Source organism: Sceloporus undulatus, chromosome 6 (assembly GCF_019175285.1).
Source record: "Sceloporus undulatus isolate JIND9_A2432 ecotype Alabama chromosome 6, SceUnd_v1.1, whole genome shotgun sequence".
NCBI lineage: Eukaryota > Metazoa > Chordata > Lepidosauria > Squamata > Phrynosomatidae > Sceloporus > Sceloporus undulatus.
In genome coordinates, this window is record NC_056527.1 from 115,654,778 (window position 1) to 115,669,701 (window position 14,924).

Sequence of the window (14,924 nt, forward strand, 5' to 3'; positions counted from 1 at the left end):
TAATAATAATAATAATAATAATAATAATAATAATAATAATAATAATAATAATGTCAGAAGCAGAAATTATAGGTATGCGTCTGTGAGAGAGAGATGTGATACAAATATACATTTGTATGTTATACACACACACATATGTGTATATATGTATATATATATCATATATATTTACAAATATGTGTGTGTAATTTTGACATATAAAATATTCGTGTGTGTATGTGTGTGTATCACACACTGTATAAATATGTGTGCATACCACATGTATATGAATATATACGTGCGTGTATATATATAATCACAAATATATATATGTGTGTGTGTGTGTGTGTGTGTGTGCACGTGTGTGTATACACACACACACACATAGTATACATACTGCCTCTTTCCCTTTTTGTGCCATTTATGAGCCTAAGGTCAATATTTTTGGGGGGGCAGATGGAGGAATAAATTCATACACTTATATAAGGTTTTTAAGTGCTTCTGTTAATCTTTTTAAATTGTATCTTATTTTTAAACAATTGATCTGTTTTAATACAGTAGTAGTTTAATTTCTTTTTAGTTGCCATTTTTGTAACTTTATAATTGTATTGTGCTTTTAGACTGTAAGCTGCTTTGAATCGTAATTTTTTGGGGGGAAGGAGGGTACAAATCAATATAAATGTAATAATAATAATAACAACAACAATAAGCCTCTCTGAGAGCCTTTCTGCCTGAAGAGCGGAGTATAAATACAGCAAATAAATAGATAAATAATTCCATGACTCGAAAGAGACAGGCCTATGAAACAATTACTTTTTGTTGCCATACCCTTTTGTTGTTGTTGTTGTTACAATAATATCCCAAGTCCACAAAACAGTGATGCCTTTTGTGAGACCAACCAAAGTGCACAAAATACATGTTGCAACCTTTTGACCACACTTTGGTTCTTCCAATTAAGGGATCCCTGCTTTGTGGATTTGGGAGGATACTGTATTTTGGGACATGGCCAACACAATCCTGTCTGGGCAAGAAGTCACACTCTCTCAGCCTCAGAGGATGGCAATGGCAAACCCTCTTCAAGGAAATAGCAAGGAAAACCCCTTGATAGGGTCGCCTTAAATGACTTGGAGGCACCATTGTCTCATGTCTTTCTTGCACACTGTCACTTCTGAGCAACACATTGTCAAAGGCGAGCCATGCAATGGGGGGGGGGGGGGTATCCTGCTAAATTTGTGTGTTTCCAAAAAAAGAGACAAAAAAAAGGGGGGGGGAGATAAAAAAAGTAGCAGCTTCTGCCGAAACCCGGGATCGAACCAGGGACCTTTAGATCTTCAGTCTAACGCTCTCCCAACTGAGCTATTTCGGCCGCCGGTGGCCAAGCTTTTTGATGCTGTGTGTAATAGAAAGAAGCTAATTGCTTGTTTTGGTTTCCTCCAGCAGTTGTTTCGTATTTCTCCTCCAAAGGGATGCAGGGCTTCGTTTTTGGCAAGTCTGTTTATTGTCAAAGATACAAAAGACCCAAGAAAGTAAAAACTGAGATTTAAAAACGAAATCAAAAGTGTCTTGGTTGCATTGGCCGGGAATCGAACCCGGGCCTCCCGCGTGGCAGGCGAGAATTCTACCACTGAACCACCAATGCTCCTGCTCTTGTGGAAGGGAGCTTCCCCTTAGGCCTCTTTAGCTCAGCCATTGGGAAGTCCTGCTTCCTAAACGTCCCTCTGACTTGCTTTTCCAGCCTTTGCCAACATTTCCCCCCCCAATCTTTATTCGTTTCATTTTTATGTTATGCCGCCTTTTTTCTTAAAAAGGGAACCCAAGGCGGTCTCACAAATAAAAACATATATTTTTTAAAAAGTAACAATAAAGACATCAATATAAAAACAACAATAATAAAAAATAATAGTATAAAATTGCAAACATCAAAAACCAGAGTCCACGCCCCACATAACAAACATAGATATTAAAATTATATTATATCAAAAAACATAAAGCTCCAACAATCCAAGGCCAAGAAGACCAAAACATTCCGGGTAAATTGTTTATGCCTTTTATATTATATTATATTATCATATTATTTTATTAAATTGAATTATAAAGACAATTTCTGTTTTTTTTATTGATCAGTATAACATTATTTTTTTAAAAAAATCCTAAACTTAAAACAATTAATATAATAGATAAACATTCATTTTGAAGGTTTTACATATATATATATATATATATATAGAGAGAGAGAGAGAGAGAGAGAGGGGTGTGTGTGTGTGTATATATATATATATATATAATAGGTGTATGTGTATATATATATTCATTTTGAAGGTGATATATATATATATATATATTAGGGATGTATGTATATATATATATATAGGGAGTTTAACTGAGTTTTGTTTTGTGTGATCAGTCATGGGAGAAGAGGGGGAGAGAAAGAGTCAGGCTGAACTTATTCCAGGGACATCTTCTCCAATGGAAGCTCAGCTTTGCAGCTGCCTTTGCCTGGCGTTTGGGGAAGAAAAGGGGGAGAACCCAAACAGATTCGCAAAAGCTAATCGCACAAGAAAAAGTGAGGTTCCACCGAGATTTGAACTCGGATCGCTGGATTCAAAGTCCAGAGTGCTAACCATTACACCATGGAACCGACCACGTGAGCAGCCTCTGCTTTCTTCATTTTGCTCTAAATCAATTAAACATCAAGTTCATCATCATCATCATCTCTCCCCTTTTAATATGACCATGGTTCAAAACACACTGCAAAAGTTAATCCGGTTTGACACCGCTTTAACTGCCCTGCCTCAGTGCTAGGGAACTCTACTTTGGTGAGACCTTTAGCATTCTCTGTCAGAGAGCACTGATGTCACAACAAACTACAGTTCCCAGGATTCCATAGCACTTAGCCTTGGCAATTAAAGTGGTGTCAAACTGGATTATATCTGCAATGCTAATGTAGCCACAATGCATTTATAGCCCCGTGTGTGTGTGTGTGTGTGTGACTTTAACTGCTATTGCTTTCTCCCATACAGGAATCCTATGATTTATTGTTGGGAGGAGAAAAGGGAAATTAAATTATTCACCAAAGCTGGCTGACTTAGATCCACTCAATCTGAATCCTGCTCAGAATCTGGATCTGTTTTAGTACTTTAATAATTTTATATTCAATGATAGGTATTAGTCCTTCTTAAAGTTTGCGTTTTAACTGCACAGCTTGCTTAATTTTGCACAGCTTTATTGTTTATGACTTTCAGATCGTATGCCATTGGCAGGTTATCTGCTGTTTGATGATGCCTGTAAAGTGCCATGCGGATTTGTGGCACTGGATATATAAACATTAACAACAACAACAACATAATAATAATTATAATAATACTGTAGTGGACTACAGCATCCTTAGTCCTTTGCCAAGTTCCAAATCCCAGGATTCCACAGGATGGAAGCATGAAAGTGTGATGCAGTCAGATATACATAGCAGGAAATGGAACATAGGATCATTCCAAAGTGGATTCCTTTTAGTAATTCCCTCGGAGCCTTTGGGGGATCAGCTTATATCTGCAATGCAATGCAGATATAATTCATTGATCCATAAGTATAGTGTCTAGATCAAGGGAAGTAAAAAGACCACAAACTGAACATGAGTCAACAGTGCGATGCAGCAGCTAACAAGGCCAATGCGATTTTAGGCTGCATTAATAGAAGTATAGTCTCTAGATCAAGGAAAGTAGTAATAGTGCCACTCTATTCTGCTCTGGTCAGGACCCACCTGGAATACTGTGTCCAGTTCTGGGGACCAATTTAAAATGGATGTTGAGAAATGAGCGTGTCCAAAGGAGGATGACTAAAATGGTGAAGGGTCTGGAAAGCATGAAGCCCTATGAGGAATGATTTAGGGGATGTTTAGCTGGAGAAGAGAAGGTTAAGAGGTGATATGATAGCCCTGTTTAAGTATTTGAAGGGGTGTCATATTGTGGATGGAGCAAGCTTGTTTTCTGCTGCTCCAGAGAACAGGACCCAATGGAGCAATGGATGCAAGCTCCAGGAAAAGAGATTCCAGCTCAACATTAGGAGGAACTTCCTAAGAGGAAGGGCTGTTTGACAGAGGAACACACTCCTTCAATGGAGATTGTGGTGGAATCTTGGAGGCCTTTAAGCAGAGGCTGGATGGCCATCTGTCACAGGGGACGCTTTGATTGAGAGTTCCTGCATGGCAGAAGGGGGTCGGAGTGGATGACTCTAGGATTCTATGAGTCTATGAAATCAAACTAATTATATATATACTCATGTATAAGTCTAGAAATCTTAGTCAAAAAATCAACCCCAAAATCCCGAGTTGACCTATCCATGGGTCAATATAAGTACTATACTTTTACTCTTATCAAAAAAGGAACCATGCATTGGTGAAAAGCAAGAGCATAATCTGTTATGGAAGCATTGATCCCAGTCTGTTCTCTCATTCATTCAGCCTTTACGATGAGTACAAACCCTTTTGCCTTTTGGAATCGTGTAAATTCTTTGGCATTGTTTTCCTTTGTTTCATCCTTTAGATCCTTTGTCACATTCCTCTAAGTTTGACTTATACACGAATTTTATCAAAACCCATAATTTTGGCCCTAAAACCTATCCTCAAATTACACATGAGGTTGACTTATAGTTGAGTATATACAGTATTTGAGAGGGGGAAGTTGGTCTTGAGTGTGCAACCAAGACTCCTTAGCTTAACCAAAGACCTCTTCTGATGGAGGATTTGCAGTTTTTTAATGCAGAGCAACAGAAATGCCTGCATTTAAGGGAGGGCAGGTAAAGAGACTATCGGGATATGAGCTTGTACTTCAAAATTTACCATTACTGTATATGTCTTGTGTGCCTTCAAGTTGTTTCCGACTTATGGCGACCCAAAAACAAACCTATCATGGGATTGTCTTGACAAGATTAGTTCAGAGGGAGTTTGCCATTGCCTTCTCTGAGGCTGAGAGAGTGTGACTTGCCCAAAGTCACCCAATGGGTTTCATGGCTGAGCGGAGAATCGAACCCTAGTCTCTGGAGTCATAGCCCTATACTCAAACTGCTATGCCACACTGGCTCTCTTACCATTACCACTACTCATAAAATAAATGAATAAATACTAAAATGATAAATAATAAAGACTGTTGTCAACTGCCTTTGAGTCGTCCCTGACCCATGGAGACCCCGAGTACGAGACATCCCCAAGACTGCCTTTCCTCCATTGCTCTGGTCAGGTCTTGCAACTGAGTCTCTCCTTCTAGCATGCAGCCTTCTTCCCTTTCTACTGCCTTCTACCTTTCCTAGCATTATTGTCTTTGCTAATGCAGCATGACTTCTCATTATATGGCCAAAGTACGACAGCCTCAGTTTGACCATCTTGGCTTCCAGGGAGATTTCTGGTTTGGACTGGATGGCCTTAGTCTATGAAAAGTTTGGGGAGTCTTTACTTGCTCACACAAGCCATTCCTCTTGACTACCAGAGAGTGACAGTAACATGTTAATAAAAGCAAGCACGACTGTTCAGTTTCAACAGCTCTGGAGAGTGAGTGCCTCTCGTTCTTTGGGTGCGCAAATGTCCCACATGTTCCACATCAGTCTAGGTTGCCCTGGAGAGAGCACATCTCCCTTGATGGGCCACCAAAAGACAATATTCCATATGAATGGAAAGTAAGTGGGGTGCCCCTAGTCTCATCCAAGCGTGTGCCATGGAGGCTGCATTTGTTAACTACCCTCCAGTCAATCTTGACCCGCAGCCACTCCATGGATGAGACATCTCCAAGACTCCCTGTCTTCTATTACTTAGTTCTTGAAGATTAATATCTTGCACATTCATACCTGTGGCCTTCTTCTCTTTCTCCTTCCCTCCATCTTTCCTAGCATTATTGTCTTTTCCAATGAGCCATGACTTTTCATGAAGTGGCCAGTCTCAGTTTTATCATCTTGGCTTCCAGGGAGGTCTCAGGCCTGATTTGTTGTAGGACTCTTTTATTTTTTTGGCTGTCCACAGGATCCTCAACACTCTTTCCAGCACCACATTGTGAATGAATTTATTCTCTTTTTATCCATTTTCTTAATTGTCCTGCACTTGCATCTATACATCGCAATGAGAAATAGAATGGCTTCTATGATTCTAGCTTTGCTCTTTAGGATCTTGCCTAGTTCTTTCATTGCTGCCCTCCCTGTTCTTATGTCGTCTTCTTACCTGCAGTCACCGTTCTGAACTATGTTTGATCCAGGGTTTAGAAACTCTTTTACTATTTCTATTTCTTCATTGTCTAGATTGAATTCATGAATATCTTCCATGGTCATTATTTTTGTTTTCTTTATGTTTAGCAGTCATCCTGCCTTTGCACTTTCTTCCTTGACCCTCCTCAGGAGTTGCTCTAGTTCTGCAATGCTTTCTGCTAGCAGTATGGTGACATCTGCATCTCTTAGGTTGTTGATAGTCCTTCCTCCTATTTTCACTCCCTCTACTTCTGTGTCCAAGCCTGCTTTCCATATAATACGTTCAAATATAAGATGAACAGGAAGGGTGACAAGATGCCGCCTAGTCTGACCCCTTTGCCAATTGGGAACCGTTCTGTTTCTGTTTTCTCTTCTGACAGTAGCCTCTTGTCCTAAGGGACACTGCATAGCCCATAGGTTAAGTTGATCCATCTCCCACATCTCCACTACAATTAGTGAAAATCTATGCAGTTTTACCTGCATTTAAAACAGAAACGTAATTTTACTTGTACCAAGAATTTTCCAAGAGGCCTGTAACAGAAATGATCAGCTCCGTAACAATTCCGCTTTTAATAAAGTAAATCAATAACAACTCAGAACGTGAATAAAAACACCATTCTCCTAAAAACAGACCACCCCAACCTGATGCAACTCAGCTCTGCTGGATTACAACTGCCATCATTCCCAGCCTGTTTGGAGAAAGCTGCCACTGAAAGAGTTTGGGGGAGAAGGTTTTGCAAGAATCGGGAGATGTCTGCTTCTGATCTTCCTTTCTGCTTTGTAACTCCCCTAAGGTTTAAGTTCCAGTGGATCAACAACTGAAGTGAATGAAACAGGTGCAGCCAATGCTGTGTGCCAGCAAATCAAGAATGCCTGTGCTGCTCACTGCTTTCCACCTCCTACACAAAGGTTGACACTCAAGTTCATCCACCTCTCTAAAGAATGTGAACTCGCCCTGTTTAAGAGCATAGGACACCTGAAGATAGAAAAATGAATCCTGCTGTGATCAACAGAAACTCAAATCAGTTTTATCACCCTTCAAAGGGAGGTTTCAGCTGAATCTAAGCCAGAGGTGGAGATCATACAAACCTCCCAATGTGGTCTGATTTCAGCTCCCAGCATTCCTCACCATTAGCTATGCTGGCTAAGGCTGTTGGGACTTGCAGTCTAGCCACATCAAAGGGTTGCAGGATTCCCATAGCTGACCGGAACCAACCTTATTGTCACGACTGTCTGCTTCTGCCCTTCCAACAGCACTTGCTCATACACTAATCCACAATTCCCAGGTCCCTGGGCAGATAAAGACTGCAAATATAGCCAGGTCTAGCCATGGATGCAACTGCACCAGGGACCAAAAACTAGCCAGAGCCACATTGGTTTGCTCATAAAATGCCTTCCCAGGGAATTTGGGGTGCAGGTATGCACACGTTTGAGTATGTAGATTCAGCAGCTGAGTAATTCCTTTCTCTCTTTATGTGAGCAGCATTTGAGATAGGGATTACTAAAATAAAAGGAGAAATTTGGGGCCCATTTCACAGCACAGTTACACTACTCTCGTTCCACTTTAACTGCCACACTTCCCATTTTAAGGAATCCTGGGATTTTGGGAGGAATACTTACAATTCTCCACCAGAGAGCTCTAGTGAGTCACCAGACCACAGATCCCAGGATTCCATAGGATGTTACCATGGCAGTTAAAGTGAAATTATAGCACTATAACTGTGTAGTGTGAAAGGAGGGGTAGCGATGGGGGGTGGGGATATAACACCTCTGTTGTGCTTTCAAGTTGTTTCTGACTTATGGCAACCCTAAGACAAACCTATCATGGAGTTTTCTTGGCAAGTTTCTTCAGAGCAGGGTTGCCATTGCCATCCTTTAGAGTACAAGCGAGAATCACAGGACCCTCCGGATGTTGTTGGGATGTGGTTCCCAGCATTCCTCACCAATGGCTAACCTGGCTGGTGTTGCTGGGATTTGCAGTCCACCAACATCTGGTGGTCAAACCATTGCCATTCCTATTTTAGAAGGAAACCAACCATGAGGACTAGGAATTTATACCACAATACTCAAAGAGCCTTCTCTCAGGACCCAATGGAAGCTGCTAACCTTGCTACTAATACTCTACTCCATGATATGAAGCCAGGGTGATGCCTAAATATCCAAGCCTTTACAAAATGGGTTTGAAAGCACACACCGTGTGGAAGCCTGTTTGTCCAGCCCACAAAGTGAATGAATAGGAATAAATAGAAGCAAATCCCATAAATTTCAATGTGGCCAATGTTGCAAGAAATGATACCCTCAAAAATTATCCCACATTCCCATTTTGAATCCAACAGGAACCTTTGGTGGCCTCCATTTTCTTCTTTGGAGCCCAAAGGTCAAAAACAAACCAGCATCTGAGGAAGAAGAAGCATCCTGGATTATGTACATCCTCTTGGGGCTGGCAACCTGTCAGTGAGTCTCTAGCCATTTCCTGATCAAGGAATGGGTTGAAGCCCCAAGTCCAGTCTCCCCCTGCGTCTCATAGCTTTCAACACAAATCAGACAAAATAATGTGATTTTTCAGAGAGTCCCTTCTCTAAAAGTAACTCAGCTCCAGCCTCTGCTGAAAAGCAAGGTCTCTTGTCAATGTGGGGCCCAAGCAGATGCCCAGAGAAGAAAGAAAGAAAAGATCTCCCTGCATTGTTGTTTACAAATTACAATGAGGGAAAATGTGGCTGGAGATTGGTGAGCTCTCTGTAAAATGACGGTTGTAGCCCAGAAGGGATTTCTAATGGACTGTTCTCTCCTTCTGCCGCTGGTAATCTGGAAGCAAAAGGAGGGGAAAAAGAGAGTGAAATTTCAACATACAGAACATGTTCTGAACTGGAACTGGACGAAATTCCAGCTCACCCCAAGACTTTGTATGGTACCAAAAACATTCCCAGCAAACAATGGATCATTAAGTAAATGGACACCCTTGTAGGCCTTGCCATTCAACAAGAGAACAATACACAGATTAACATGCAAATCACCTCCTCTCAACGAACAGTATTTATACTCCACTCTCTTCCATGTCAGCCACAGCTGTTGGCGTAACATTAGGAATAAACTCTTCTAGAACATGACCTCATAGCCCGAAAAAACCCACAAAAAATCTATGGATGCCGGCTGTGAAGCCTTTGACTTCATATTGGAATTTGGGGGTATTTGAGAGCACATTTTTTTAAAAAAAATATGTATTTGCAGAAGGAAGTGCATTGTGAGGGGGAGGCTGCAGCCCTCCAAAATTTCCTGTGAGACCAATGGGGCCTCCTCACCTTCCACAGTTGCCCACACCTATTTTATGGCATGATCTCCTGAAGGCTGAGTTCTCTCTGTGTCTGAAAACTAGGAATCAAAGTAATTTATACCATGAGTGTATGAAAGAGAAGAACGGGAATAGCATTTGGAAAGAGGCACAGCCCACCACCAGCAAGTACTTACTGTATGGGAAGAAGCGGACTCTCATAATGATCTCCCGAGCGGTTTTCAAGATCTCCACAGCCTGGGGGAGAAAGCAACAATGATGAGAGAACAAGTAAGTCTGAAGAACATTCAGTTGGGCAACATTAAGTTTTTCATGTTCTTGATGGAATCCCATATGGCACAGGTGAGAAACACATGGCCCTTTAGTTCTTGGTATTGAACTGCGAGTCCTAGCAGCATTAACCAGCAAGGGAATGCTAGGAGGTTCAAACCCTGGCCTCCAGAGTCGTAGTCCTATGCTCAAACCACTGCACCACACTGGCTCTTTAGGGTTCCAGTTTTGGACTGCCATTCCCAGAATATGCCAGCCAGCATGGTCAGGTGGCCTTGGGCAAGTCATACTATCTCTCAGCCTCAGAGGAAGGCAATGGCAAACTACATCTGAATAAATCCTGGATAAAGTTACTAAAAGTCAGAGTCAACTTGAAGACATAAAACAACAACAAAGCAAAACAAATCCCCTCTTAGTGGGGGAAGACAGCTCACCTTGCCGTGTTCAATATCCTGGAAGTCCACATCATTTACTGCCAGAACCTGGTCTCCCTCTTGCAATCCGGCTCGATGGGCATCAGAATCTGGGATTACCTGGGACCAGAAGGGGCAACAGTAAGTGACTAAAGCCAGACAGCATCAACCAATGCCACCCATTCCCCTTGGCATCTTGGGCAGGGGAGCACCCTCATCTTGTCACACCACTAACTCCTCTCTATTTCAGTTTGATGTCCAGGTTCACTTGCAACTGAACCCCATTAAACACACAGGACTTGCTTGCACAGTGCAAAGGAGAAAGTCACTGGTTTCCCTAGAAAAAGGGTAGAGCTGATAGAAAGGGAAGAACAGGGACTAAGAAAAAGGATGGAACAGGTATGTGCAGGATGTCTTCCTGCATTTTATTTTAAAAACCTACTTGCAATGGCAGTGGCAAGTGTGTGTGTGTGGGATCAGATGGCCCTTAGGGATATAAAATTCATGCTCAGAGCTGCTAATCTGGAATAAATTGCATTTGTTTTGAAAAAGTATCTCAGAATTGCTTATTTGTCTTGAACCTCTTATGCTGAATTACACTGAAGGCTGTAACCCCGGGGGGATTTGCAGACAAGTTTTACTCAACATTTATGGGTATATTAAACAGGAACTTTTTGCTTTTATGGCTTTAGTGCTAGTACTTTAAATCAATAACATATTTCATGCAAAGGAACAATCAAGCTCATATTGGCCAATTAAACACAACCTCAAAGAACATAATGGGTTTGCAAGAAGATAGTGGAAGTAGCCAGTCACAAGGGAAGAAGAAGAAATAATGGTACCTTAGAAATGAAGATGCCCAGCTGAGATGCTTTTCCTCCTCGGATATTAAACCCCAGCTAGAAAACAAAAGAATGAATGAGGGGAGTGAAAGAAGCACGGAAAATCTGTCAGTACAGAATTTGTTACTCAACACAGTTTTCTTCCTCACACTTTTAATTTCACTACCAGAATTAAAGAAATCTAGCTTGTCACTATATTTGTGTGATGGGTGGGAAATGAGTTGGCCTTTCCAAAGCTGCGAGACTCAAACTCCCATCAGCTAACATAGACGACAGTGAGAAATTCTGGGTGCTGTAGTCTTATTTTATTTATTCATTCGTTCATTTCTTTTTATGCCACCTTTCTCCCAAAAAAGGGACCCAAAGCAGCTCACAAGATAACAGTCCCAAAATACAGGATTCTTTTGCAAGATGTTCAGTCTATAAAAGGAAAAGCTTTCCAACCCTTGAATAAAGGACACCCTTTATATTAAGGGACACCTGCCAGCCCTATGAAGGACAAGCTTCCTAGTTCTCATATAAAGAACATACTTTATAAAAAGGGAAACATCCCAACCCTTGAAGGGACATGTTTTCTGGCTCACAAATAATGGACAACCTTTATAATAAGGCACACCTGGCAATCCTAAATCCCAGTAGCCATAGAGGCATTAAAGCATTCACCCTTTGCCCAAGCCCCCTCTGGATGTTTCCCTTCTTGGTTTTGTATGTATTTTTTTTAAACCTATTTATGCTTTACTACATTCTTTTTGTAATCTTAATTTTGAAGGTTGGGTCAAACCTCACCTGAGCCCCGGGAGGTTTTTTCAGAACGATGGTCCGAGGCAGAAACTGAGTGAGCTCATTGTTGTAGTCAGAATGGTAAATTCTCTATGGAAAAACAAAATACACACAGGCAAATGGATGAGGAATTCTATTCTATTCTAAACTTTAAACCATCTCCCCCAAAATCTTTATCTCCAAATGTTTAGGATCTTAGAAAAATGCTAATATTGGCTGCATCCACACTGGAGAGAGAACCTTGTTTGGCCCCGCTTTAACTGCCCTAGCTCAAGGCTATGGAATTCTGGGAGTTGGAGTTTGTTGTGGGGTCCAGAGCGGAGCTCTGCTCTGGACCCACAACAAACTCCAACTCCCAGAATTCCATAGCCTTGAGCCAGGGCAGTTAAAGCAGGGCCAAACTAGGCTATTGCTCCAGTGTGGATGCAGCCATTAAAATTCTTCAGCAGAGGAGACCATCAAGACTGTCTCCATAGCCAGAGTGGGATCTGTGGCTGCACACCTCATGCGGAGGGATCCAGGCAGGAGGGCTTTCATACGGAGGCAGGAAGACAACAGGATAGTCATCATACGGGATCCGGCCCCCGCCTCCCATATCCATTTCGGAGTCACCAGCCGACTGAGGGACCTCTCCTGGGGTGGGAGGGCAAACCTGGAGAAACAAAAAAGTGACTCATCAATATCCAAATATACACACCTCAAAGTCAAATGTACATCAAGGAAGAGGAAATTCATATTTGTAAGAAGCGTTCCCCCATCCCCAAATGTTTCTGCTAACTAAGGGACTGAGGACACAATAGATTTGAGTGTACTGAAAAGAGCTAATGCATAAATAATTTTCTATCTAAAACGGGACTGAGATTGCTGCAGACCTCCAGATGTTGTCTGACTGCAACTCCTAGCATTCCTCACACATGACTCTACTAGCAGGGGCTGCTGGGAGTTATAGTCCAACAACATCTGGATAGCCAAAGTAATGCCACCCATGGAAAACAACAAAGTCCTGTGACACCTTCAGAAGGAATATGTTTTAGGCCTGGCAGGAATTGTGTAGCCGTCCAGATATTGTTGGATTTAAGTCCCAGCATTCCTCACCATTAGCTATTCTGGCTTGGGAATGCTGGGACTTGGAATCCAGCAGCATTTGGACAGCCATATGATCCCTGCTTCTTTTTTAAGGTGCTACAAGATTTTCTTGTTTCGGACACAACAGAGCGACATGGCTGCCTGCCCTGGAAATCCCTTTGTATCTGGAGTCTTGTTCTCAAGTTGCCAGTTTTGTGTCTTTGCAGGAATGTTTGTGGTTGAAAGAGCTGATGACTAGATTAAAAACAAAACACAACAAAGAGTCTTGGTGATGCAAACAAATAATCTTGTTGAATCTGCTCTAACACAGAAGTTTGTTTTTTTGTTTTAAAGGAAAGTTTGGGAAAAACAAGAAGTGGAAATATTTAATTGTATGATCATATTTTATTTATAACATACAAAACATATAAATAAAACACAGATAATGGCATTGTTATATATTGGGCATCTCCTAGTACATGAATATAGCCTCATAAAATAACAACATTCTACATTCCTGCTAATTAAGAACCTATTTCTTCCTTCTAACTCTTATGTTGCTTTTAACCTTCATTAATGTTTAGGCCACACGATCGTGGCAGTTCTTTTAATTATATAAGATTCTCTGCCTATTAAAAGATTACAAAAGTTCAAAGGAAAACAGTATAATAACAAAAAGGAATTCTTATGTTTCTTAAGATGTATTTAAAGTTATCTTATATCTGTGAATTTCCCATTTCATTGTGATAATATTATATTATCAGATCTTGCCAATTCTTATTCCAGTATTTTATCACCGCTATTCCCCCCCCCCCCCCATTTTCATTTCATTTTAAGCCTTCTTCCACAAAAAGAGAGACACAAACTTGGGTCTCTATGAACATGTTTCTATGTACCTTTTAGCATCAGAGTCATATTTCTGGCTTTCCAACATTAAAGGGGCATCCAACAATTATTATTATTATTATTTTATCTATTTCTTTTCCTCCCCCAAATTTTTAGACATAAGGTGGGAATCTTGTAGATGTCCAAATGTTGATGTACTGCAAATCCCAGAATCCCAGCCCAGCTCAATGGACAGGAAGGATGGGAGCTGCAATCCAGAAACATCTGGAAGGCTCAATGAAGGCTCAATGGAATGAAGGCTCACCCCTTTCCTCAAATGTTTAAATTCATATTATTATTATTAAACTTTATTTATATAGCGCTGTACAATTAAAATATATACTGTATCATACAATTAAACAATTAAAAATATATCATTGGCTGCAAATAATGCAGTTTGAGACCTCTTTGACTGCCCTGGTTCAGTTCTATGGGATCCTGGGGTCTGTAGTTTGTTTTTGGCACCAGGCACAACAATATCCCCAAAACTACAAATCCCAGGATTCCACAGCATTGAGCCATGGCAGTTATTTGTGCTGTTCCTCTCCCCTTGGCCTTTATTCTAGCTGCTTCTCTCCCCACTTACTTCCAGGACCAGGATCCAGCCTTTCTCCTTCGCCTGAGCAGCTGGGATGGCTCTCGGATCAGCTGGAGCAAGCACCGCCCACCTTCTGCCCTCCTCCAATCAGAAAAGTCCCTTCCCCTCCAGCCAACCAATCACAAGGAGGAACATGGTCCTTCTTCTCCCATTGGTCCAGCTTCTCTCGCTCAAGCGGTACAGGAAGAGATGGGATTGGTTGGAAGGAAGGAGGAGGCGGGGACAACATGGAAGCTGACCTTTCTGGGGTGTGGCACACAAAGGAGTAGATGCGTGTATGCCATGGAACGTGTGAAGCTGCTCTGGAGACACGTGTATACAATACATGCGTGTAAAACTGCCCTAGTTCAACCTGGAGTCCTTTATACGTGTTGGACTACAGTACTTTTTGTGGTCACTTTACATTTTAAAATTAATTACGGCTAGGTATTATTATTATTATAATATAATAGGCAAAGTCACACTCGCTCAGCCTCAGGGGATGGCCATGGCAATCCCCCCCCGAAGAAACTTGCCAAGAAAGCCAACTTTGTTTAGGCAAGTCACACACAGTGGTTCCCGTCCAACCTTTGGTCCCTCAGAAA

General features: G+C 41.4%; 1 protein-coding gene and 3 non-coding genes across 4 annotated transcripts; all 4 read right to left on the reverse strand.

Annotated features, from left to right (window-relative positions):
- Window positions 1-1,272: 1,272 nt before the first annotated feature.
- On the reverse strand, window positions 1,273-1,345 carry TRNAF-GAA. The gene has a single exon. It is a non-coding gene; the product is annotated as a tRNA-Phe (tRNA).
- Window positions 1,346-1,547: 202 nt separating this feature from the next.
- TRNAG-GCC lies at window positions 1,548-1,618 on the reverse strand. The gene has a single exon. It is a non-coding gene; the product is annotated as a tRNA-Gly (tRNA).
- Window positions 1,619-2,545: 927 nt separating this feature from the next.
- TRNAQ-UUG lies at window positions 2,546-2,617 on the reverse strand. The gene has a single exon. It is a non-coding gene; the product is annotated as a tRNA-Gln (tRNA).
- A 4,132-nt stretch (window positions 2,618-6,749) lies between these two features.
- On the reverse strand, window positions 6,750-14,404 carry PDZD11 (PDZ domain containing 11). The gene is made up of 7 exons (XM_042473424.1): window positions 14,329-14,404; window positions 12,295-12,444; window positions 11,799-11,882; window positions 11,013-11,069; window positions 10,192-10,290; window positions 9,664-9,724; window positions 6,750-9,003 (listed from the first exon to the last, which is right to left on the reverse strand). The coding sequence occupies exons 2-7, from the start codon at window positions 12,391-12,393 to the stop codon at window positions 8,969-8,971; spliced, it is 435 nt and encodes a 144-aa protein (XP_042329358.1). The 5' UTR covers window positions 12,394-12,444; window positions 14,329-14,404; the 3' UTR covers window positions 6,750-8,968.
- Between the last annotated feature and the right edge of the window lie 520 nt (window positions 14,405-14,924).